The 27,927-nt window shown below is 37.9% G+C and overlaps 1 protein-coding gene across 1 annotated transcript in view; it reads right to left on the bottom strand.

Moving 5' to 3' along the window:
- The window catches only part of LOC149303171 (stonin-1-like), a 50,737-nt gene extending 23,072 nt beyond the window's left edge, over window positions 1-27,665 (bottom strand). Inside the window, exons 1-2 of the mRNA XM_089481358.1 lie at window positions 25,787-27,665; window positions 23,816-24,018 (exon numbers count right to left, since the gene is read on the bottom strand). Of these exons, the coding sequence (XP_089337484.1) occupies window positions 23,816-24,018; window positions 25,787-27,665 (2,082 nt within the window). The remainder of the gene's footprint in view (window positions 1-23,815; window positions 24,019-25,786) is intronic.
- Between the last annotated feature and the right edge of the window lie 262 nt (window positions 27,666-27,927).

Genomic DNA, 27,927 nt, shown 5'->3' with positions numbered 1-27,927 from the left:
CAGTGTAGTTCGTAGAAAAATAGCCCATGTTAAAATGATGCGTTTTAGACAGGTATAGTCGACAGTTAAAAAGCAAGTCTAGAGTTTGTAGACGGTTCTTTACTTAACACACCATTAAAAGGTAAAACTAACAGTACATACACAGGGTAGCCTAGATACACTTTGTAAATGGATTAATAGATGGATTGTAATGTGGCGCATGTACCATGTACTGTTTGGGATTACATGAAGAGGGAGAAGCAACTAAGGCTGCATAAATCCACAAAATGTGTCTCTGGACATCATTAATGAGGCATCTGTGTGGCAGCTCAACCCTAAGGTTTGGTCAGAACAGCACAAAAACATAGGAGCGCACAATCTAAAAAGCATATAAATTCAGATTTTCGGGTTGCTGCTAGATTAATGATGACCAATAAGTGCACAAAGAAAGAAAGAATTCAGCTCATACGGTTCAAAAAAACATCATAAATATTTGGGTTAAAATGCAAAGCAGTCCCGCTGATTTAGCTCCTTGGTAAAAATATTGGATAGGACTTGCCAAACATGGGGTACTTTGCCATGGTGGCAGGCTAAGCAATATATGGGTTGAGTTCTTGCTATGGTTTGTGTACTTATCAGCCATTATTATTCTAGCAGCAACCAAAATCAGAATTTTTTTGCCTTTTATGCTTTTTAGGTTGTGTATTTTTCATGCTATGTGTAGCCACACAGATGCCTTATCATTTTGTCTGGTAACGTGTCTTATCCCATTGACGCAAGCTGTATTCAGATTCTTGTACACGGTAGAGCCCTGCGCGGCACTGCTTTTTTAATCCCGCTCCTGCTGATTTTTTTTTTCCCAATCCCGCCCGCTCCCGCAATGTGGGTGTTCCACTCCAGCACGCACGCGCCACATTTGTGGCCAATCCCGCCCGCTCCCGCCACATTTGTGGTCAATCAAGCCCACCTCCTTACCTGAATTGCAGATATCCCGCGCAGTCCCGCAAGGCTGCCCTCGAGTTGCTCCCTCACAGCGTCTCTTCTCTTGCTCCGCCCAGGAACAAGGCGGCGTCACGGGAAGTGACATCACATCACGTGACTCCATTTTGTTCCTGGGCGGAGCAAGAGAGAAGACACTGTAAGGGAGCAGCGAGAAGGCAGCCTTGCGGGACTGCGCGGGATTACCGGGACCCGCAGGTACAGTGCCTGACCGCCTGCAACCCCAGCAAGACCGCCCGCGCCCGTAAGTTTTTTTGGCATCCCAATGTAGTCCTCTAGTACACGGTATAAAAAAATAAGATTAAACAAAGATGAAAAGTTTTCATATTTTACAAGTTGTAATAAGTATAGGAAATACACCACTATACAAAAAATGCATGCCATGTACAGTGGGATCATGGATGGTGCATTTTGGGTGTTCATACTTGATCATGCCACCCAGTTTCTTATGGCATATAACTATTAGTAGAAAATAGTAGACATTTGCCCAGCACAATGTAAAAAATTTTTTCACATTATGTCCATGTCATTTATGCTTAGCAGGTGTACTTTAAAACTCAGCCTGAATCAAGAAACATGAAAGTCTTGTTTGAATAGATCACTGAGGTCAGCTGTATAGTAATTTCTATTATGTAACTATAAATGGAATCAGAAAGTCCCTGAATACATTGCAATATAATGCACAAAATATAGCACTAAAACAAAAATGTTAACAATCCTGCAGCGCTAGCTAAATAAATAAATAAAATTAAAAGTCAAGTATTGTTTACTTGTCCCAATATGTATTCCAAGTGCAAACCAGTGAGGTAAAAAAAGAGTCAATATATTCTACAATGTAAAAAAAAAAAAATAATAATAATAAATAATAAAAAGCTACCCACAACATATGACAGCATATAGGGTTTGGTAATTTTGGGTCTGAGGTCAAACGCTAGTATTACAATAGTAAGAGCACACACAGTAACAACAGAACTTGGCCGGATTGTTTAAAGTAAAGTTCCCACATCGGGAACAACTAAAAACTGCTGCACCCGCAAGCTGTGAGCCTGGAGCTGTCAGATGCAATTATTTTGAAACCTGCCTTGAAGGTGATGTTGCTGGTAAGTATCTTCTTATATCCATCCTCCTTTTGCCGACCACTAGGCAACCAGGAGTTGTCTTTTCAGGAAAGGAGCTATAAAAGCAGTTGACACGATGGCAGAGGAATACAATAGCTTTTTGGAGGTATCACAGAGCATTAAAACATGAACTTCCACATTAGGTTTGAACCAAAAGCAGATATAAAACCATCTAGTCTTCCCATTTTCCTCGTATAAAGAATAAATTATAATGAGTCCTTGATCTTATCTTATTGAGATCACCCATATGCCGATCTTCGGATATGAATTAGTGTTTACTACCTCTGCTGGAAGGCTAACATTTCTCTTACTTTTAAATATACTTCCATGCTGTACCTTGTTAAATCCAATTATGTATTTAAAAAGGACCAAGTTTAGATGAGGGTTGTTGTACACAAAATTCTGAATGGATAATCACACTTTGTCATCAGTTATAGATGTCAGGTGGGAGTCCATGTGCAGGCGCAGGATCAGTCTTGGGACAAACAGTTGTTGCTGTGTCCAGTTTCAGACAGTTGTCTGCCTTAGCCATTTGCTTTCTCTTTGGCCCCATCTGTAGACACTAGCTTTGGGGCACCAAGGGGTCTGCAGAGCAGGCAGGTACAAGCAGACGGCAGGTGGGGTCTGTAGCAAGTGTACCAGGGGATGATCCACAAGAGAAGTCAAAGTCTACACTAAATAGGTAAAAATCCAGGTGATCAAATTCAAACAAAGGGGCAAAGCTAGTTGAGAGTCAAAGTCCATGCCAAGGGTCAAATCCAAATAAAAAGAATAGTCATAAGCCAAGCAGGGTCAGGAACACGTGTCCTAGCTAGGAGCATGCCCAGCTAGATATAGACCCATGATTACACAGCAAGCCACAGGCAAGGCATGCAGCCAATAAGCCACGTGTGTGACAGACATGCCTTCAATGAGTGACAGGGGAGGCAGCCATCCATCCATGGGGAGATAGAGAGCCCAGGCATTCCTGCTGGCGTAAGGGTTAGGCACAATACCTACCACAGGCAGGGCTGCTGGCTCAATCCCCATTGAGTCCTGCCAATAGACATGAGCAATCTCTCTTTTTTTTAAATGAGCTGAAAGATTAAAATGAGAAGATGCTATCAATAGAAACCATTTTATTAACTTGAAACCTGCTTAAATCTTTCACGTGGAGGCCTACAGCGGGTACGGTAGACTAGGAGCAGAAACAAAATAGGGATTGCAATGAACCAGTACTTGAGTTGTGAGCTTTGGGAGCGTTATGAAAAACTTCTTCATGGCGATGTACCACTGCTGCTTTCTCCTTTTCTCCTCTCCCGTGTGGGTTATATACTTTATGCACTCAGATGCCTCCATCACCCACTTCAGATCCACTCTTCACGGTAAAAGGTGGAGATACAGAAGAAATGAATCCTTCTTTAGTATAGTGGTGAGTATTCCAACCTGTCAGATGGAACCAAAGCAACAAAGGGTGGTTTATTTCAAACGAGGGGAAATGTCAGAGCAAGAGATTATGCTATAAATCTACAGAGTCAGAGGCTAACATGTAATGTAAGTACATTTTACTTTACTGGGAGGGTGATAAGTGGAACATCCTCCCAGCAGAAGTGGTAGAGGCTAATACAGTGAAGAGATTTAAACATGCATGGGATAGGCAAATGGATATCCTGGATCTAAGACGAGACCAAGGACTGATTAAAGTTTGGATCTTTACGTCATGAAAAATGAGCAGACTAGGTGGGCCGAATGGGTCTTATCTGCCGTCAAAGGAAGGCTTCTATTTGGACGCTGTTCCAGTGTTACAATTTGTTTGATTCACCAATTCCCGGAAAGAAAATGAATGTGACAGCTCCTTTAATATGATGAAACTGAGTTGAGTAATGTTTTCAATGGCATGCTGCAAACTCAGACATTAATAATAAAGAAAAAACATTCAACAGACTGAAAGCACATAGACAAAACCTTTGTAACTTTGTCATCAAAGAATGGCACTGCTGTATTCTGTGCTATTTCTAGACACAATACCGGATTGTGACACATCTAAATTATGCAGAAAGACAAGATATTGCAGCTAATGACAGCACCTTTATCCATTATTTTTAAATATGGTATTGAGAGCAGAAATTGATTTTTAAGAATTCGTTGTTGTTGATAATTACACAAATAACTAAAATGTACACAATGCCTGTTACAAAACAGGTATCGGGTATAATTATATACAATTACAATTTCACATTTCAATGCCAACAATTTCATCAATTTAAATGCAAAAACTATTTGTGTATCAAACATACACAAGTATTTAGTGCCCTCTACTGTTTGATAGCAATTGAGTTCAGATGTGGTTTGCAAAATATGTCCCCTTTGTGTGTCTGTATGTATGTATGTATGTATATATGTTTGTATGTGTGTGTGTGTTTGTGTATATATATGTATGTATATATATATATATATATATATATATATATATATATATATATATATATATAATATTTGATTACTATTTAAGAAAAAATCCATAGCTAAATTTGTCTTGTATTTATGACTGATCGGTGGGGGCTGTATTGTATAAAAGCATGGGAAATTGGTGTAAATCTGTTCATTAAAGGAACATTCCATTCATCATATGCACTCGTACGTATGATACCTGCATAGCCCCTATCATTTTCATGCTGTTTCTTTTGTAAATGCATGGGAGGATTCTACATGCCATGCAGGAGATGTGTTTGGCCAAACACATCTACTCAGCAAACACTGTGTGGGGTCTGTTAAGACCCTGTGCACATGTGTGGAAAGTGCTTCCACTCACTTAAGTGGGAATGCTTTCTTACCATTGATTGGCTACTTCAAGCAGCCAATTAGTGACAAGAACCATCAGACTGCGGGGGAGGAGGGCAGCTGCAGGTCTGCAAATTCTCCAGGCAAGTGCTTTATTATTATTATTTTTTTCCTTTTGAAAGAATGCATATTCCCATAAAGTACTTTAATATGCATTTGTATTTTAAGGGGGTAATGCAACTAAACAGTTATTTTGTCCTTAGAGTGTTTGTTCTCCATAAAGATTTAATAATTATTTCTATTTGATATAATGGACAAACCACAAGGTGTATTTAAGTGGAACCTGCATATGTAGTGCTTTGAGAGTACATATTATTATAGAAAATTTGGAAGATGCTCCCCAAGTTTGAAGACAACGCTTTATACACGTGCAGTTAATACAATTTAGAATAGCCTCGAACAGCAGGAGTTGATCAAATTAACCCAGATTTGAAACATAGAACTTTTTGGTAAAACTAGTCTGCCCGTTTTTCCTGATGTAAAGACTCAAACGTTAATCAGTCCATGGTCTCATCTTAAATTTGCATACTGTATTATCCTGACCACTTATACTGGAATTAATTCATACATATGAAGAGCCATACAAACATTTAGAGACCAAGCTATATTTAGATGCGGATATAAAATCAGTTTCTTTCTGTAACCTGTAGGAGGTAGTAATTCATTTCTGCAAAAATGATGGAAATTACAGACCGTACATTGGAACGTTTTACTGATTACAATCTTGCAAATTATTATCACAAAATGCGAAATGATAGCAGTTTAAGGCTAAAGGTGTGAACAATCCAGGAAAAAGTTTTAAAAGATGGGTCAATTGATCAATTAATCGATCCATTTCTATGAAACCTGATTGTTGGAGCATGTGTTAGGGGAATAGCATTTAGCCTGCCTACATCCTACCTGGTTCTTCTTAATTAAAGATGGCAGATTATCAATTGCGGCTCTATGGTAAATTCAGCAAATAACTCTTAGAAGATCCATCAAATATTTTTCTTTGAGATTTAGTAATGTAAAAACAACACAAACTTTTAAGAAGCTTTTTTGTTTCTATGGTAATGTCCAACAATAACAAGCACTCTAGTAACAAGCTATGAATGAGGCAAAGTTTCACTTGGTTTTAGAATTGGTGGAACAGCATGAAACAAACCCTCCCAACTACTGCTGCCTGTCACATTCTGGGAGTACAGATCCAGTAGTGAACTCTAGGAAAGCTCCTAGTTATGCCTTTATCTCAGTATTCCATCATGATGCAAACATTTCTTCAACTAGCTGTTGCTGCTAGGTATCCACTTATCCCTTGTCATTATTATTATTGTTTTATATAACGCCATCAGATTCCACAGGGCTGTAGACATACCATAACAATAAGTATATAACATACAGAAATAGGTGAGGAGCACCCTGCTCAAATGAGCTTACAATTTGTTCTCGTTTGATCATCTTATGAAAGCACATTGTATTTACAGTGCTGTGAAAACGTATTAGCCCCTTCAACTTTTGTTGATATACCCAGGGCTTTAGAGTATTGGGACATGAGATCATCAAAGTAATTGTTTTTTATCGGTAAACTACTGTCAAGTGAAATTTTCACTGCATCACTGGTGCGCACACACACACACAGTGTGTTTGTCGAGCCTTGCCATACACTAACACATTTACACACTCTAACACCATACCGTAACAGACACACACTAACATTCTACGCTCATGCAGAGCTTTAATTTTTATTAGAAAACCTTTAGAACAGCAGTCTCTTACGACCATTATTTCGCTTAAAGCATATATTATACATTATTATTATTATCTTTTATTTATATAGTGCCAACAGTTTACGGAGCGCTTAATACAATACATAAAGTCAAGGGGTATGACAAGACAAGAATTGACAGACTAAGACAAACCGATACATTAGGTGGAGAGAGCCCGGCTCGCAAGCTTACAATCTATACATTGCACTTTGTTAACTGCCACCCCAGGTTATCTCGTAATTCTTGTGTGTGATTTGTTTTTTTATTTATATATATATTGCATCCACATGAAACTTAGCAAACGAGCACTTAGCTGTAATCATATAACCAGCGCATTGACGAAATTCATTCAAGGAAGCAAAATGGCGCAGGGGACCTAATTTTCCTCTGAATAGATTAAATTATGGTGAACTGTATTCATTTTTGAACACAGTCAAAGAGAGTAAGACTAAAATCTAGTTTTTCAAAGTGGAAAATCCCTGCACAAAAATTGAGCGACTGAATTATTTTTATTTTATTATTTTCTTAAATTGACAATTCTTGCCATCAGGAAGCATTTGCCTCTCTGATACTGTTGATTGACGTTCACAGCAGCAGTTCAGCCAGTGGCTCTCATTTAATATTCATATTAATGGCGAGCTGTCATTTAGAATGCATATTCTAATTGATAAATGAGACTGCTATCGTATTATTGTCATCATGGATAATTCAATGCCTCATTTTCTGAAGTTATTCTAATGGCTCGGGATAACGTCTACATATGAAGAAAAACAAGTCAATAGCGCCTTTTAATTCAATGACATATACTCAGAATCTAGTTAAAGCCACTCGAGAACAGTGAACTGGAAAAATGTTCCTTCGGGATAAAAAGATTGGAGTGGTAGCTTGAAACATAACTTTAATTATTAAAAATCAATACTCAATTTACAGAGCACCTTGTTTTAAAATTAGTTCGACACTAGATAATATTACAATTTCAGTTAAGATGACAGTGATTCATTGTTATTTACAAACTTCCCTTGGTGACAGAAAATTAATACAGTTGGTTAATAGTAAAATTATCGCTTAGAGGACTACAATGGAAAGAAAATCCAAATAAGTCTCCCTTTTTTTGAGTACAAGTGTATGATTCACAAGACTATAGCATGTCAGCAAAACAGGAGATCTTGCATCTAATACTGCTGGGATATGTATTTTATTTTTTTTGCAATTCTGAGCTTGAGAGGGTTCTTTGTCATCTGAATTCAAGCTGGGACATAATGGCCTGTTAGCTGCCTCACGAGGATTGGTTTGAGAACCTTTAATGTGCAGTTTCACAGTTGGTATCAGCTTAGTTACCAGTAGGTCTAGTACCTGACATACTGGAAAGTCAGATAGAAATACAAACACAATTAATATACCTGCATCTGAATGCATGTGCTAGCAGCATAAATACATTATATACCTAGATAAGAACAATAGGCTGTATTTACATTGAATGGGGCTCCAACTCCACAGTACCTGATTGGGAGGTGGAGATCTATGCAGCTGTCGGCACAGGCCTTTCCGCAAGAGCTCCCTTGTTTGTGCCTATGCGCCAAAAGTGATAGGGCCATGTTGGGAACCAGATTCACAGTCTTCCTCTTCTGGGGCTGCACTCCCCACGTGGGGACCCTCCTAGATCAAAGTCTAAAGGGGGACTGGATCTTCTAGACCCCCCTCCCAAATGAGGGTCACTAAGGTCTTCATGCCCATAGACTACCTCGGTGAAGGAAACATAAAAAGTGCTTGAAGGGCTCAAAGGTGCTGACTGCTGCACTTACCAACACAAGACGGCCAGGAGAGGAGTGGGACTAGTCGTCCTCCTCTAGACCGTCCATAGGAGAGCAGTCCTACAGCCATTTAGGAACCAAACATTGGCAAGCAGATGCCATTATATCCCACTGAGTGTAGAAGTAATTTCAGAGAGGTGTCTAAGGATCTTTTTGAACTACTTTTGTAGTTTAGTAATCTACTTTTGTGTTGAACTGAAGGAAATCCAAAAACAAATGTAGAATTACTACCGTATTTGCTCGATTATAAGACGACCCCCCAAAATCTGAATATTAATATAGGAAAAAAAAGAAAACGTCTGATTATAAGACGACCCTATAAGAAAAAAAAGTTTTACTAGTAAATATTAATTCATGTAAACTTTTTTTTTATATTTAATAAAAGCTATGATTGAGAAAAATATTTTTTGGTTTCATGTCCTTTAATTTGCCAACCTGCCCCCAGTTATGCACATCTGCCCCCAGAAATGCCTTATACCCCCTATATGCCACTCTGCCTCCCTGATATGCTTTTTACCCTCCTATATGCCACTCTGCCCATGATATGCCTTTTAACCCCCTATATGCCACTCTGGGGGGTTAAAAGGCATATCATGGGACAGAGTGGCATATAGGGGGTATAAGGCATTTCTAGAGGCAGAGTGGCATATAGGAGGACACTTACACACCCAGACACTAATTTACCCACTTACATACCAAGACACTTACATACCCACTGTGACACACATACCCAGACACTAATATGCCCAGTCAGACACACTTCCAAACCAAGACACGCACTCAAGCAACTAAAGCACTTCACTCACCGTGATGGCTCAGCAGGCGCTTAGTACTGCTGCTCCCACGGCATTACGGCATGACGCGGTGTGGCCCCGCCTCCTCAAAAAAATTAAAGCAATAAATCTACCGGATCCGCCTTTGACTTTGGGACGGCACAGTGCCGCCCGGGTCCCACGGGGTCTTGCTTCTGGAATTCCATGCCAAGATCAATGATTTCCCTCAACCGGCTCTGCTCCCCGGCAGTGGGCGGGCTATCGCAGCGGGGGAGGCGTCCCCCATGCTGAGAGCACGCTATGCAGGGAAAGGTACGCTGCTGCCCGCGCTTTCACGGCGCTCACTGATAGACACCCGGTAGCAGCTGAGGTTACCAGACCGGAGGATCCAGATTCCCTGCAGCGCTGCAGGGAATCTGGATCTTAGTCTCATAGTCAGACCTCTGTTTGAGGTCTGATTAGAAGATGACCCTGATTACAAGACGAGGGGTATTTTTCAGAGCATTTGCTCTGAAAAAAACCTCGTCTTATAATCGAGCAAATACGGTATATTTATTTCTAAAACACATATGCAGTCATTAGTCTCCTGGATGACATATGTTTGAAGAGTCCTTAGAATTTTGATTTTCATATTTATTTTTTTTTAAAAAGGAATTATTTTTGGCTGAGCACTTTTTTATGTCCAAATACACTTTACTAAGTGAACATTTAATAAAATATTCATTCCCACTATAGATTCTATTTTTATACTTTGAAATATATCAGCTTTTTTATCAATTTGACATTCATTCATCAGAGGAGTGTTTATGAATACAGTTACTCTGCACAGAAATATATGCAAAGTTAACTGCAGCATTAATCTGGGCTTCACTGAATAAGGGCACCAGTGGATTGAATTTATCAATAGCTTTCTCTCAGTTCCTGACCTTTTTTGTTTACCAAAGCAGATTACAAGCACAGATTTATATGTTTAAACTGCTATTATATCAAATTGCAAAGTAGGCATATTTTGTTCTACTCAAAGATATGATAATGTAAACAGCTTACTGTATATAATTCTCATGTAGCTGAAATACAGATGAAAATAAATTTCAGTCCTCTCTAACAATGCATATTTTACTTTACGTTGAAGCCTATTGTTCTGCAAGGAAGGCAGGTAAGATGGACCAAATGGTTCTTATCTGCTGTCTAATTCAATGTTTCTACCAGAAAGAGAGAGGCTTGGGAGTAATTATTTTGGAGGAGTTAAAAGTAAACAGGCAATGCAGTAAAGCACTACAAAAATCAAGCAGGGTGCTGGGTTGTATAGCAAGAGGCATTAGTAACAGGAAGAGGGCGGTAGTTGGACCTCATTTAGAATATTGTGTACAGTTCAAGGGATATCTACTTGTTGTAAAGGTTAAAGTCAAATTTTATTTCAGCGTACATATATTAGGGTTAGAAGCGTGGTTGGCTCAATATAATAAAAAATGACCTTATGTGTATGTAATGTGACGGAACCCTCCATCACTGGGGCCACTGGAGAGGCCTGACAGCCAGCCTCCTTCCTATTGACTATGGGCCCTGGCTTTGTAAAGACTTCTGTGTCTACCCCCACCAGTATCATCTCATCACTTGCTGAGGGGATTATCTGGCAGACAGCCAGGATATGCAACCAGGGACTGCCATTGTTTTACCCCATGTTGTACTAATATGTTGTATAAGTCAGTCCCCCCCCCCAGTTCCACCACTACAGACATTTACCCCGGCCAAACCTTGGAACTGATTTCCGCCAGTAATAGTGGAGGTTGGGACCATATTATATTGTTTTGGTTTATACCCTACACTGAGTCTCGGCTAATGACTGGGAAACGGGGGAAATAGTGTGTTGTCCCAGGCTAAAGGAAGAACAAGTCAGCGGATGTAGTTGGTAGGACTATCCAGCTCCGTGACTTGTAAAAACCACAATATATACACACAGAGACACTAAGTATGTAGCAAAGTATTTCAAATTGATCTGTGAACATAAAAGCAGGATAGATGATCCATACAGAGCAAAATTGCTGCAACTATAGAAATACCTTTATAGTGACAAATAACTTGTATACATTAGAGCAAAAACTGGCTTTTTGGACACAAGAACTCCCTGTAAAAATCTTTGCGCCAGTGGAAAACCTAGGAGAGGAAACAGGGCCAAACACGAGACCTTTCAGGAAGGTAGATAAACCTTTGGTGGTGTTCGTTATTTGCCTACTTCTTTCCACCTCTAGATTATTTTGTCTGAGACTAATGGGTTTTTTTAAACCTGATTTGTGATGAAAACCAATGCCTCCTCCTTATGAGGAACTGTGTGTGACTGTATGTTCTATAATACCATCTTTTATGTATCGGGTACCACTATAGCAAGGTTTATAATGAAAGAATAAAGCTGTCGAGCTTTGGCCAATTCCCAAGCGCGAGAGATGCAGCAATTAATCACCTGTGCCTGTAGAATTATATACAGTATTGTCAGTGCTTTGCACTCTTTTCTCATTATACCATTGGGGATTCTGCTCACACTAATCATGAAAAAACTGCCTTCACGGAATTAGTTGATAGTAAATGTTGATTTTCATGATATCGCGTTGGGGATTTGAGTTCCCAAAGCTGGAAATACCACCTGCCAAAGGACAGTCATAACATTCCTGCATCCTCCAAGCAGCTTTGTACCAGGTTTGATAATTCAAAATGTCTATTTTTTAGTTAATAGGTATTGTTTCAGTTTCCGGATGTTGTATTTGGTTTGGCCTGATTTTTAACATGTAATTGTTGTTTTTATTTTATTATTTTTTATATATAAATTCTTGTCAGTCTCTTGAATTCTATGAATATTATAAGGAAGTGATTCAAGCTAGAATATGACCTGTTCTGGTTGCTGTTTATTGAAAGGCTGTTATAGGCAGTTGTGCAAGCATCGTTTGGCTTCTACGGTGTCTTTGTACACAGAGTATGAAAACAATAAGTTGAAGTAGTAGTGTATCCATATACATTACGGTTTATTCACAAAATCTTGACGTACGGGGTAGTCGAAAGGCATTGTAGGTGGGACATGTGAGTGAACCATGTTTGGAAATTGGTGGAGGATAGGCAAGAGCGAGTGGGCCTTATGCAAAACTGGAAGAGCTACCATTAAGTCCCAATTTAAAACCAGTATAGCAGTAGTTCCCTTCAAACACCTGGTAAAATGGGTTTAGTGCAATTCGAACTAACACTGTAACCTGGACTTTATGGAACAAAGTCTCAAACAAACCAAGGGAGGTGGAAAATACAGGAATGCCTAGAACTGATTTAAAACTATCTTGAAGAGGTAATTCAATCTCGAATGAGGGTTGTGTTTGGATGAAGGAAAAGACCAGAAAGATCAGTTTATATTTTATGTATAGTATAAAACGGCTTATTTCCAAGTAAACCATATAGACATCCTTTATACCTTCATACATATGAATAGCTTTTTATTTCTAGGGGTGTTTGACAAGAATTATAACCTTATTATAACCTATAAGCACTGATAACCTATTTAAACTGAACCAAACCTATAGCTGAATTGCAGAACCCTCTCCATTGATATGTTTATAAAAGAAGCATTATTTTGTTTTCCTAATTTTAAAAAAAAAAATCTATATAGTTACATGTACACACGTTCATTGTAATGAGATTGAAAAAAAAAAATGGTTCGTGAAAATGTCTTCTACGCCTATCTACTTAGCAAGGCGCCAGACTGATATTGTATGTAACAAAGCCTTGTTATTGTCATGTTGTTCATGTCAATCACTTATTGTGTGTTTTTTAAATTGGCTTTTCTTAATTTGATAGCTTTTCTCACTAAACACCACAAATGCAGTTGATAAGGAGAGCTGATGAATGGCGAATACATGAACAGCATTCCCAAGGTACTCTGGTTTCCAAGCAAAATTAAGCCAAGAAGAAAGTATGTACTTCAGATTCCAATTTGCCTCCATCTGTCTGTCAGGCAAAAGAACACCGTAGCAAAGGTCTCCCGTGCTTGAAAAGCCTTGCAATTCTGTATGGATCTGGTACATTTAAAATGAAGAACTCTGTGATCTCAAACTGCAACACGCTATGGTTTACTAATAATAATTTATCTTCTTTACCTTGAAATCTGTACTGACGTAGATAACTACAAAGGCTCTGTTACTTAAAATGCTTTTGAATTATTGTTATTATGCACATTTATTTATAAGATGCCAACGCATTATGTGGAATGTATAAAATGTGATGGCAAACTGCAGCATAATGTATAATTATCCCTGTTCTAGACATTTACTAAATCTCTAAATGTTATAGGAGTCTTTTTCAGTTTCCTCCTACTCCCGGTGTTGAGTTTTATGTAGGATCCGTTGTTAGCAATCATATTTGTCAGAAAGGCACAGTAATTATTAGGACATTAGAAAGAAGTGATACCTCTCTTTAAATCTGGTGTAGTATATACACCCATTGAAGACATCCTACCTAAATCATTTATCTATTAAACGTAAAAGCATGATGATGGGTCTTCCATATCTGGCTTTTTGAGACTTAGTCAGGAAGAGGGATATGATAATGCAGTCAAAGAATCAGCAAATACATTTTAATGTCAGTAAGATAGAGACATAAACATATTGTGGCTGTGCTGTGTGATTGAGGATGTCTGGAGGGACCTTATGGATGTGAATTTAAATGGTGCTAAAGGAATTGTGCAGAAAGTACAGTAAACACGGTATATACTGAGGCACAGAACAGAGGCTTTGAAAAAAGGATTATTTATAGTAAAGAGAAAAGCCTTGAGTGCAAATTTTTAGCATCAGATCTCTCAAGGATACTGGTTCCCATGGAAACCTATATATATATATATATATATATATATATATATATGTATGTATATATAGTGTGTGTGTTTTTTTATTAAATAGAAATTGTTTTCCACCCTAGTTTTGTTGCAGAAGGACTCAATTAAATAGCCCATGGTTGAATGTAATACTAAAGTGTTTTTTAGTTTTTCACCGGATCTCATATTGCGGTGATATGACTGCTAGGGTGAGAGTATAGCTGCGCATGTGCAATTGAGAGAACATCCGGATTTAATACTGACAAAAACAAACAGGTCACACCACATGATCCACAAATACACAAGACGGGATCACTAAACACCGTGAAAACGTGAAAGAGCAAATGCACACAGTGAAAGGAAAAAATAAAAAATAATGTGACAGTGCTGATACAAATGTGAGAACAAATAGAGCATGTGCAAAACCCAATAGTGTCTCTATCTCCTTTATGTGGGTTTTGCACATATGAGATCAGGTGATATGTTTGTTATCACCATAAGAGGTGATCAGTTGGGGGTTTATGTTACTTCCTTCATTGGTGCCTATGATCTCACACTAGCGGTCATATGACCACAACATGTGATCAGGTGATATGTTTATCACCGCCATCATTCATCAGGTGTGTATATATCCAACTCTATGGCTGAGGTACGTGTGATTTGAGGAGGCATGTGTCGATCTGACGTGTCATTTTTATTGGCTGCTCAGATATATAAATAGGTATACCAGTTGCGCTGTTAGCCACGCCCCCTGATGAAGCGCATTGCAGTGAATTGTATGTTGGGGTTCGTATGTTTGGACTTGGCACCATTCATCACCAGGCTTTTTGCTGTTTTCAGACTTGTTTCTAGGTTGGTTAGTAACTTTTGAGCACCGATGTGCCATTGCTGTATGTTATTACTTTATCGCTGTGGTCATCCTTGTGTTTGTGCCTTCATATACATACGTATTTCCATCCTAGTTCCTGTAGTCCTGTGCCCTTGTTCATATGTACCTTTCTATATGTGTCTTGGTGCCGAGATGCTTTTTTATTATATATATTTTTTTATATGTATTTAAATCATATTGTTTAATAAAGATTTACTTTGTATATACCTTTTTTCCTTACGTGCTCTCCTTGTGATAGGTTTAGGTGTTTATCTAAAAAAGGCTAGGCATATCTTACAAAATTATAGTATGTTAGTGTAATACAATGTTGCGACACATGGCTCCACCAACACAATAACTTGTGACTAAATGGTAGATGAGTTGTGAAGATCAGAACTGTTTCATCTTACCGTAGTATACAAAAAGGACCAACACTACTTTGTTTTTCCTGATGGTCAGACTCGGTACAATGCAATGTTAATTTGGTGAGGGATAGCTCTTCATAATGTAACTGGTCAATGGAGAAATCCCACCATATTTATTTCATGATATCATTTAGTTATTGCCCTATTATTGTTAGGAATGTAGATATAATTTTTGGCACAAATAGCCTCAAACACTGTTATAATTTTATTCCTGTGTGTTGTGTGAATACTCACCTACCCGTGATTCCGTTATTTGTGAAGCTCTGTGAGGCCAGAAGCCTCTTGGAGATCAGAGAAAGGCACTCTTTGCATGACGTGATGTAGCACAGAAAGTAATTGTGTAAATATTTGGGCCGCCAAAAGGCTATTGTTGCAAACATAGGAAGATGTTCTTTGATGAAGACTCTCTTGCTTTACGTATGGCGCCTGATGTCAGCTGAGGCTAATACTGGCTCTTATAGTCCAAAGCCCGGATGGGGAAAGGCAAAATCCAACTGGGAACACTGGATATACTCCATGTGAATCACACTAGGAAAACAGGGACTAAAGAACTTTGTGTAAGTTCCCCTGCTCTTCTGCTTCTGCACCCGCCTGCCTCCAGCTGAGGTATGAGCCCGATCCTGCCCCTGCAAAGGGACTCCTACCTGACCTGGCACCCACAACCCTGGCACATTATTAGAAAAAATATTTCTGTAATGGTTTGGATACTTAGCAGTATCAGGAATTTTTACTGCTGCTTTTATGCAATAAAAATGTATTTGCTATTGAGTTTTATTTAAAGGTCCTGTGCTCCTATTAAAAACAATTCTTCCCATTAGTCTCTAACCACAAAACATTAAACAAAACATTATTTTAAGTTGCTTTTCTTGCTTTTGTACTAGTTGATAAGTCTTGATCTTGTATCACGGAAAATGAGCAGCAGGTAGAGAATTAACACAATTCTAAGAAAACTATGCTTCAGGTTACATTGATCATCAAGATATAAATTCTGCAGCATATAACAGAACACAAAAACACAAATAGAATAATGACTTCAATCAAAAGGTTTCTTTATTAGATGACCATATGGAACAGCATAACACCTTTAGGTACTGGAGTTTTGTCAGGTCAAGGTGTTAAGTCAATATGTTACAATGTCCTAGACACAACTACACAATAGGGTAATATTGCTTTAATTATACAACATATTTCTTATTCTCAGTATTGTGTTATTTGCTGTTCATGCTGTCCAACTAGCGATATTGGGTAGGCAGCCCATTAAAGTACATTATTATGGTTATAATTATAGTACAAAAGAGTTTGTAGGGCATTTGAAGCATCTGCAAAAGAGGTTAGTGAATGGCAAATCAAGCATACTTTACAGAATCCCATCTGGAGCCACACAAAGCTTGTACCCATTTGACCGAATCTGAGGATTTTAAAAAGAAAATATTTTGCAATTGACTTTGTTCTCCATACTAGTGTTTCTTAACCCCGGGGCTCAAAGCCCTTTTACAGATCAAGATTTATAAAAGAAGTTTCACTGAAACAAGAAGTACATAAGGACAATATAAACGTTGTTGAGCAAGTTCAAATAATAGTGTAGTGTTGGAATGAAGCTGTTACACATCGGCTATACAAGAACACGGTAGTAATACAGCAGTGATATAGGAATGCACTAAGTCCTGTTTTTGTAACGGCAATTTGTCTTAATATAAGAACTGTCTCGTGGAATTCCGACACACGCCACTGTATACATTTCTCTCTTTAGTTGCTATCATCACCCCCTTTTTGAGAGATACGCGCAGCACTTGCTGCACTCATATAGATATAAAGAATTGGATGCCTTGCAGAATCACTATTCAGAATCACAATTTAAGAGTCTCTAAACTTCAAAAAGAATTAGTATTTTGCATCAATTATTCTTAAATGTGCATACTTAAACACCCCGCTCTATATAGTAAGAATCATCTTTTTAATTATGTCTCCACCAGACTAAATATTAAGCAGGGGGAGGGTGATATGATACATGTAAAAGTAAAACTGGCCCTTTTAAACATATATATATATATAATATATATAATATATAAATATATTATATATATATAATTGTATATATTAACATATATATATATATATATATAGCAGACAGATCCCTTATCCTCATGTCATGGCCTCGAGAATTCTCATAATTCCAATTTTAAAATCACTCTGGTTCAGGTTGGTCAGTCAACATGAGTGATAAAAACATCCATGTAGAATTTTTTCCCAACATTGTCCCATATTATACCATTTTTCCATAAACCTTTAATGGAGACTCTCAATATGTTCCCTCTGAACTGCACTCCCTGCCTGCCAAGGTCTGAGTCTCAGGAAAAATGGGCAGACGAGTTGGCCAAATTGATCGGCAGTCACATTTTTACCTTTAAATGCAGTTTTTATGTGACAGGGAGCATTGAGGAGAAAAATAAAATGACCGTTTTTTGTCTTACTTGATGTAACACTTATCTGGTGATATTTTACGAGGCACCCTAGATGGAACAGCACCTTTAAAATTCCAACCATTGATTCTTAAAGACCTGAGCAGTTATACACCTTTGATATAGCTGATTAATGTAAACAGTTACGTATTTTTATTCTAGTAATAACGTTAATATAACATAAAATTCTATTATAGTTAATAAATATGATAACATAATAGATGACTTTTACTATACACCTATTCTGTCTTTATCCACAGCATTCCAGGAGTAGAACTGTATATACAATAAACTTTAAATCTATATGTTTTCCAATAAAGTATATGCAATGTTTAATACATTATGATAGCTAAATGCCCCATTTAAATCACTGTTATTTCCCCACTCAAATGCATGCTCCCAATGCACAGGAAATCCACTTATTGATTACAATATGATCCCTTTCTGGTCAGTGATTAAGCAACCAAAATTGGTTCCAACCCCAATGTGGATCTGCAGTGCTTTTATTAGTGTGTTGTTTTTTTTTCCGAATTACTTCCTATGTGTAAATAATCCATATTAAAGTACTCACAAACAGGGGAGGACTGGCCCACGATCGGGGGGCAATTGCACCCAGGCTGGTCCAATATTCTTCAAACAGGGCCAATGTGACTTGGTCAGGCCCACTCTTGGAAGTGGGAGCACAGTGGGGGTCAAATAACACTGAGTTATTTGACCCTGGAGTAAAAGCACGGCTGCTAACACATAAGGAAGGTATGATTGATAGTGTGGGGTACTATGTAGTGTGTGTGTTAGAGAAAGTGTGTGTATATGTGTTACAGTGAGTGTGTATATGTGTGAGTGTAGGTAAATATGTTTGTAAGTTAGTTACTGGCGGGGTAAGAGGCAGAAGGGCCACTGCCAGCCCTCACCTGCTTACAAAATACTTACACATACTTCAAAGATGGAGCTGTATGGGGCATTAGTGTGCCCCATTAATTTACATAAATCTTTACTGTTTCTACTGAGTTTTACAGTCTCCAGCCTTGTCCAGGTCTTCATTTCCAGGATGAATTATTTTTGGTTCAATTTCCACCTGTGGTAAAAACAAATGAATGTAAAATGTATTTGTCTTAATCAGATTTTCAGTGCAATATGCCATTCAGGAAACTTTAATTGGTATATGTTAAAATGGTCTCAAACTCCCACCAATTATGTTTTATTACTAGTAGCAAATTAAATATAACACATTGTGATTTTTTCCTGTTTAATACTAGTCTTTTTTTTATAATATATTCAGGTTGCTGCTTATTAGCCATGTATATATGTTCTAGTTATCTTACCCCAATCTACCAAAAACCCTGTGGTAAACTATAGAATGGCTCAGTTTTAGTCACCCAGCTGGATACATGACTAAGTCTTTTGAGCTAGGATTTCATTATCAATGTCATAATTAGCTCAGTGTGCTGTTTTAGCAGGGAAAGTCCACTATAATATTACAACTGACAAAAATATACTATAGAGACAAAACTATTGGGACACCTGACCATTACAGCAAGCTCCATAAAGACATGGTTGGATGAGTTTGGTGTGGAGGAACTTGACCAACCCGCACAGAGCCCTGACCTCAACCCCATCAAACACCCATGGGATGAACTGGAACAGGGATTGTGAGCCAGGCCTTCTCGCCCAACATCAGTGCCGGACCTCACAAATGCTCTACTGGATGAATGGGCAGAAATTCCCACAGAAACAATCTTTTGGAAAGCCTTCCCAGAAGAGTGGAATAGCTGCAAAGGAGGACTGTCTACGTATTAATGTCTATGTAGTTAGAATGTGATAAAAGACCCTGTTGGTGTAATATTTATGTGTCGCAATACTTTTGTCCATATAGTGTAGCAGCCCCCAGGTGTGCAGAAAAAGGGGGGTTTATTTGAGCAAAATGAGATAAAATCAACTTTGTCAATGCTAACCTACATTAGTATATACAGTAGTTGATTTTATGCTCAAGTCCCCTTTAAGGGGAGATTTCATCATCCTATACTTCTTTATATGCCCAGAAAGCTGTATTCTTATTTTTTACACTGCATGAGGTGTATTCGCAGCGTTCTTTGCAATCGTTAAACAGTGCTGTACAAATGATGTGTTCCGCTAGACCGGCGACATAATAATATGCACATGCAGCAGGCTAAGTGTCAGAGATGGAAGAACATGGAATTTAATAATTTGCAAATACAGTATTGTAAGTGTCACATGAAATGAAGGATTCCAGCAAGATAATATTCAGTTTATGTGACTGAACATTTTTAATCCAATTGTTCAGCTTCTGAACTTTTGATTTATAACACCTGCTTAAAAGCATGCATTGTATGCAATCACTGAAAATTTAAATTCTTTTGTTACTCATGTTTGCTCACAAATTTGTGTTTTTCATCATCATTGATTTCATTTGCATATGTCTATTACACAAGTGAACAAAAAAATATTTTAAGCCTTTTTTGTAAAAGTCCCATGATTAGTATACCTTGATCTATGTAGATAGCTCCCAAAATAAATAAAAAGTTATTATTAATTTTAATATTCACCGTTGATAAATACAAGGTAATGCATCTGCAATATAAAAATCTGATATAGTATTAATATCACTACAATTGGTGGCAATAGAGAAAAAGGGATAAGAGAATAATGACGGAAGTTAAATACAAGAAAAAAACAGCAGGGAATGTAGGCAGGGTGCTACAAAAGACTTTAGTAGATGTAATGGGAGGTAGTCATGCACTTTAATGATCACTGATCAGACCTCTCCTACTCTATTATATACAGAACTGGAGAACTATCTCTAGAGACACAGTTGGTCCAAATAAAGGGCTATAAAAATGGTACATGATTAACAAGATTATAAATACCAGGAAAGACGGAATGATCTCAACATGTATACCTTGGAGAAGTAACAAAAGAAGGGACAATTCAAGAACATATCTAGATTGTAAAGTAGAGTTCTTTTTCACCTAATGTATCGGTTTGTCTTAGTCTGTCAGTTCTAGTTGTGTCATAACCCTTGAATATATTAATGTAAGAAGTGATGGGTCAACTGTTAAGTGTGTTAAAAGATAATAATAATGAAAATAATAATAAGCACATATAATAGGAATGGAGGATTCATTTTAGGACAAGAGACCATAGCCTAACACTAAAGGGTTGGAGACACACATTACATTAGGATTTTTATTCCACTAGCAGTGGAAAGCAAACAATACAATGTAACCTTCTATCGGATAGATATCAGGCTATTCCATACACGTTCAGGGACAAATGGTGGGAGTTCTCATACATTCATCATCTCTTTTTTTGTGTGGGATAGCCATGGTTGTCAGGCACTGTCCCATGGCAGTACAGAACTCTATTGCAGCCCTCACATTGCCAGCTAGTGACACATTAAAGTTGGGCACCAAGAGATGGCTGGATGGGTAAGGTACGTGACTGGTCCCCCCCTACATGACCCACCCTCCAGCCATACCCCCACCCTGCCTCTAGACCCTGGCCCAAACCCCCCCTAAAATGTTGAGTAGTATGCTATTCTCATGCTATTCTTTGTAAAATATGAGGTTTTACAGCAAGTAGAAAATTGCTGTTAAATGGGCCAAGTGATAATTATTAAGCATTATATTCTATGTTTCTATTGTAAGGTGTGTCGCACAGTGTATTTCTGCCACACAAGGTTGCAATGAGTGACTCAAATTACCTTCATTTTGCATCAGATTTCTACATGATTGTCAACGACATTTCTTTTTTCAGTTATACATCCATAATTCCTGTACAAGCTATTCTTAGGATTTGGTATTATTTATGTTCTTGAATTTAGAATTCTAGCGCACAAACATTTAAGCAGGTTTTAGGATTCTTGCAGCTTGCATGAAGATACCTATGCAAGCATTTTTATCAAATGATGTCATTGGGGGGGAAATGATGAGTCCAGCAATTTTAATGCTGCTATTTTATTAACTGAACAGCGTTGTTCTAGCTCTCCTATGGCTATTTTTTGTCTGACTGAACAGTTGTCTTCATCTTTTTTCTTTCCAGCGGGATATTGTTTGTGTCTTCTATTTACCGTTAATAAGCTCCGTGCACATTGCTCTTCTCAATTTAACTCTTCCTTTGTCGATTTTAAGTGCCTTCAAACTGAGAGGCCAATTAGGTCACGGTGAGATACGTTGGAGATCTTTATTTCCAAGAACTTTAGGAAAAAAATATGTATATGTGGTGTTATTTATATTAAATATATAATATTGATATCTCAGTAAGTCACTATTCTGCACAGTACAATCTCACTGTGATATCTGTTCATGCGGGGATGTGGGATCTGCACAGGGTCAAACTGAATAGTTTCCAATCTGATTAGACCTGACCAGAATTTTTGCTTACATTTTGTTGGCTTTTTTTCACTCTCATGCCCTCTCATACGCTTTCATTCACTCTCTCACACACCAGGGCTGAGCCGAGGCGGGTATACGGGGTGCACGGCACCCTGGAGGCAGGAAGTGAAGGAGAGAGAGGGGCGCTGAGCGGTTGCTAAAAATGTTCTCACAAACAAGAGGCTTGCTCATGACAAAGTTTTTAGCGCCCACTCGGGAGAGAGGTAGTAAGAAGGAAGAGGAAGAAAGGTGGCAGTTCCCATGTGTGCAAATCTGGGAGCTGGGCAAGTCCTGTGGATGAAATCTGGGTGCTGCGGCAAACCCTATGCGTTCCATATGAGTGCTGGTCAAGTCCTATGAGTGCTATTTGGGTGCTGGCAAACCCTGTGTGTGCAATCTAGGTACTGGTAAATCCTGTGAATGTAATCTGGGTGCTGGAAAGTCCTGTGAGTTCAATCTGGTTTCTGCGACAAGTCCTATGTGTGCAATATGGGTACTGGGCAAGTCCAGGGGATGCAATCTGGATGTTGAGCAAATCATTTGAATGCAATCTGGGTGCTTGGGCAAGCCCTGTGGATGCAACCCCAGTGCTGGGCAAGTCCTATGACTGTAATCTGGGTGCTTGGCAAGTCGTTTGGATATAACTTAGGTACTGAGCAAGTTCTTTGACATTGAACCTCGTACTGTGATTGATTTTTATCTTCTGCACTTTGACCTCACGGTGTGGACTTTGACACCCATTTTCAATTATTCTTTGGTACAGTGCAGTATTCCCCAGTCTGCCCATGCTATATAATCCCTTGCCCTCTGCTCATGTTACAGACCCCCTTGCCGTCTGCTTGTCCTACAGACCACCTTGAGTTCTGCCCGTACCTTCCTATTCTACCCCATTGCTGTGAGCCTGTTCTTAGACTCCCTGTGTTTTCCAGTTGTGTCTACAGATGGCGCCAAAGAGAAAAACTAAGGATACTGCAGCCATATGCAACTCAACAGCAGACTGCAGCCCTGTCTGCCCCTAGCTCAGCTTAAAGCGAGATCTTGACCCTGGGTTCCGTCGGTCAATTTAGGTTCATGCCTTGATCTGATGCGGTTTTGGAATTGCATGGGTTTCACTTGTCTGGAAAATACAACTCCAACTGTTCATGGAATATTTTTGCCACCTCTGTACGACCTTTTTTAATGTATATTCAAGAAATAATGGTTATTTTTGAAAGACACTAAATGTATGTCCACATAGAAGATTGATATTGAAAATGTTTATCACATAGCACATACAATACTGAATCTGGACGATAGCCAAATGATAGAAATGTATACTTTTATGCAAACTGTAAGAACAGATTCCATTGTAAGCAATATCCGTTTCAGACAAATTTTTTTAGCTCTAACCTAAGTGCAGAGTGACTTAATCACATATTGACTTGAGATTTCATACGTTGTAAAATGCCTCCAATCCAATCATAAAGATTAATCAAAATATATAAAGTCCCAATAAATAGCTACCAGCAATCTTATATACCTCATAATAGGAATTTATTAGTAATGTAAACAATTCAAGACAAATGTGAAAATCGATAATACCTGGATGTTGTAGCAAGCTTTCTGAATGACGTGTTTATGAGGCTGAATATCATTTTCAATTCCCATTGATTTCACTTCTGCCCCAGAGACGCATGTAGCAGGTATTACAAAGTGAACTGTTGCAACTGGATTCCAGTTTCGAGGTATCTCCTGGTCTGAGCCAAGTTCCAGTTTGCAAGATAAACTATGAGGCTGATTATGACCTTAAGATAGGAAAAAAAAACATATAGCCATTAGAGAGATTGAGACGCAGGACAATGCACCCAAATCTCTTTAAATAGATAAAACCCAATGTTTTCCTTACTTTTATATCATAGGTACACCCTCTTGTCCCCTCTAAAATAATACATAAGAACATTAAGTAACATAGCTACACTATCTAGGATGATATGAATTCTATAACCATAAAAAAAACCTTTTATAATCCTCCATAATTTACTGAATCCTAAATATTGTAATTAATAACACCTTATAATATTACGTATGGTTAGTGGCCCACGGGGGTCAGTGTTAGGGCACTCGTTAATTATCTGAGTCCGGAAAAGATGTTCTTTTATGTATTACTGTTCCATCCACATAAAGTACTGAGGCACGTGTTGTTTACACATCAGCTGCATTGATGGATGTTTGGAAAATTGTGTGGGTTTATATATAAAACATTTTTACTAATTTACAATATCTGAAAACTGTTTTACAACATACTGTGACCGAGTAACTTATCTGTTAAATGTCTATGGGTTTGTGTTTTTAAAGCAACAATGATTTTTTAATGTTTAGGTTGTTAGAAGCATATTCTATATTTATGTATATTTTTTTTCAAACCACATTTCTGTTTTCCAAGCTTAGTACTGTTTTGCTTTTCTTTAACATTGCCTTTAATTCCTTATCACAGAAGCACATATGCTGGATATTTTGGGGGGATATGTAGATTTAGGCTATGCTATTTTTCTGTTCCTCACAGTAATGTAATGTGCTGTTCCAAACTACTAGACTTTCCTGCAAAAACAGGATAAACAGTTCTGTTTTTGCATAAGGGCTAATCGTGTATCCCCAGTCTAGTCCTGAACCTGCTATCCCACTGATTCCCAGATCTTCATTTTGTCCTTGAATGAGCAACCACATGGATCATTTGGGTCTATAGACCTTTCCGCAAAGGACCTGGTCCTGAAGATCTCTGCAGGATCTAAACTCAAGGTACCAACCTAATTAAAATGCTTCATCCTCTTATGTTCTGAAAAGGATGCACATGAGGACCCTGTGACATATGTTCCTGTTTCAGCTTGTGTGTTAAGCTAAATTTGGGGACTACCATGGCTCATGCAGCACTATGTCCAACTAACCCACTTAATAATTTACAGTAAATACACAACAGCTGGAGGTTTACATTTGTGTTTATCAATGGTCTACAGAAGCCACCTGTAAAATGTTGACTAAACTTGGAAAGGAGATGCTTTAGCACAAAGAATTGATGAGTAGAAAAATAACTTAGATCTTCTTCCAAATTTAGGCTAATATTTAAATTAGATTGATTACAATGGTGACAGTTCTTCTGCATATACTATTTTGTGAGTAAGATTCTAAGAATTATCTTAGAATTATCAAAGAAATCCCTTGGACGCTCAAGCATCATGGATTTACTCATACAGTACCACTAATTTGTTTGTAAAACATGGTATTTCAATGAAAATAACAAAAAATTGGGTTGGCTAATTAACATGTGTTAATGGATGAAGAATTTAAGAAAATGACATAAACCTGGAAAAAACATTCCATCATTCTATAATGAGCTCATAGTATACCTTTCTATTAAACATATTATGTGGGAAGTAATAAAAATAACAGTAATTTGGCATTATTATGTTATAGAAAAATTATTATTTTATTCTACCCTTTATCAGATGTTTGTGTAAAAAATGTTGCACTAGTCATGCATTTACAATAAACAAGCTAAAGATGAAGTAATATATTTACTAGAATTTTTATCAGGAAGTCGGTCAATCTTCCAAACGACAGCCTTATATGCATTTTCAAACTTTGCCGTTCCAATGGTTACTTGTATTACTGGTTCAGACTCAATTTCATATGCAGACCCAAGGCACGCTCTTCTATTCACTTTTGATTTCAGAGACCTCTGCCTCTGGAGAGAGACAGTCCAAAGAGCTTTCATCCATTGCGTTGGAACTGGGAAGTGGATAGTAATATTTTCACAGAAATATGTTGAGTTTAACAATGAAGAAGCTACAAAACTAGAAGACATGTTGAGGAAAGCTTGGAGCTCTATATAGGCTCCTTGTACTACTACTGAAGTCTTCATATAAAATGGAAGGTCTCCTCCATTGTAAGGAACCTTGAAACGCATGAGTTCAAACCTACAAGCATCAACTGGAGTAAATTGAATTATCCTTGATGTCTGAAATTCCTGTCTTTTAACACACTTATGAAAATGGCAATTATAAATATGAATCCATGTTTTGCTACTGTCCTTTTCAAGGTAGTTTTTCGATATTTTTTGGAGCTCTGCATCATTCAAGGTCAAAAAACATTCTATTCCGCTGTTAATGAAACATAGACAAAATACCTGGCAAACAACAGCATTTTCCATTAGTTTTCCTTCTTTGTTGATTTCTCCCCAGAAATTGTCTACTATTTCCACAACCATCTCAGGTTCTTCATACGTTTTCTTTTGTTTTGATATCGGAGACAACAACATGAGTTCCTCTTCTACTGTGGTAATGAAGTCTGTTAAATCGTCGTAAACGGTAGTTCCTAATTTTAACATTTGTTCAGTCTCTGCCTCATGGACAATTTCAGGCTTAGGGTGGTATTTTCTTTTTTCTACATAAGTTACGTGTTCTATTTTAACAGTGTGTATCTTTTCTGAAACACCTAAATTTTCCAATTTTGGACCTGAAAGCCTGCAGAATTGATGAAGCTGAAACACTTTGAATGGTTTTTCAAGGCCCTTTTCATAATACATTTGCAGAATTCCACCTGTTTGAACTTTGAGGTAAATAGGTCCCCACTGCCTAGAAGACATCATGTTCTTTTTCTCAGGTATCCTCAGCATAAAAGGCCACCCATCTCTTCTCTGGCTTCTAAAGAGACTTTTGGGAAGAAAGGATGGGCTGTTTTTTTCTGAACAGACAGGCAGATCTTGAGGATCAATCTTTAAGAGCTGAAGTCTTTCACAAACATAACTGAAAGAGCTGTGATTTAAACCCTTCTGGCTACTTGAAGTGACCTTTTCTATTGGATTACATTCTTGTTTTGCAAGATTTTTCTCTTCTTTATCTGTATCTTCTGTGATGTGCGCATGAGATGGGGAAAGGACGGATGTGACATCATTATTCCAAAATGGACTTGAAAAGGAACAGTCATTTTGAAAATATCTAAAATGTGTCGTTTCAGACGAATGCTCCAAACCTTTTTTGTATTTGCCATGATTTGATTCATTTGAAATTGAAGGCTGTGGAAGAGGATAATTTAAGGATGATGGTGTAGCTGATGCTAAACTTGTATCAATTTGTGATGCCTCTGAAATTGGATATAGACTATAAGTGCCCCCTTTTGGTGTGCATGGCGTTCCCTGGCAGTCCCTGATGGGTGTACAAAGTGGTGAGTTACTTGGAGGACCGGGACTCATAAAGATATCTATCACCGGAGACATGTGAGGAGTCGTACAAACAGAGGAAGATGCACTCGCCAGCTGTTCATTAGACAGGTTCAATTTAAGCCCATTTGATTTCTGTAAATAGATGTTCTTTTGGCAAAATATATTGGATTTCTGTGGAGGCTGAAATGGGTTTTCATCATCAAACGTCACCCAACTTTCTGGATTTGTCGAACACATTTTCGTGTTAACACCGAACACTCGTTTTTTAAATCACCTAAAAAAAGCAAAAAAAAAAAAAGAAATTAAACATTCAGTAATTATGGATAACCTACAAATATTCATAGAAGTAGAAAATGACAGCAGCGAGAGAAATGTAGATACTGAATCATTCTGATTCATATTTCTCTACTAATAAAACATACGTAACTGAATGTAATGTAGCCACTGTTTTGCTCGTGTTATACACCAATTTTGACAGCAAACTCAGCAATCTCATTAT

Source organism: Sceloporus occidentalis, unplaced genomic scaffold, assembly GCF_023333645.1.
Source record: "Sceloporus occidentalis isolate IW3139 unplaced genomic scaffold, rSceOcc1.0.p SCAF_15, whole genome shotgun sequence".
NCBI lineage: Eukaryota > Metazoa > Chordata > Lepidosauria > Squamata > Phrynosomatidae > Sceloporus > Sceloporus occidentalis.
This window is presented reverse-complemented; position numbering and strand designations above follow the sequence as displayed.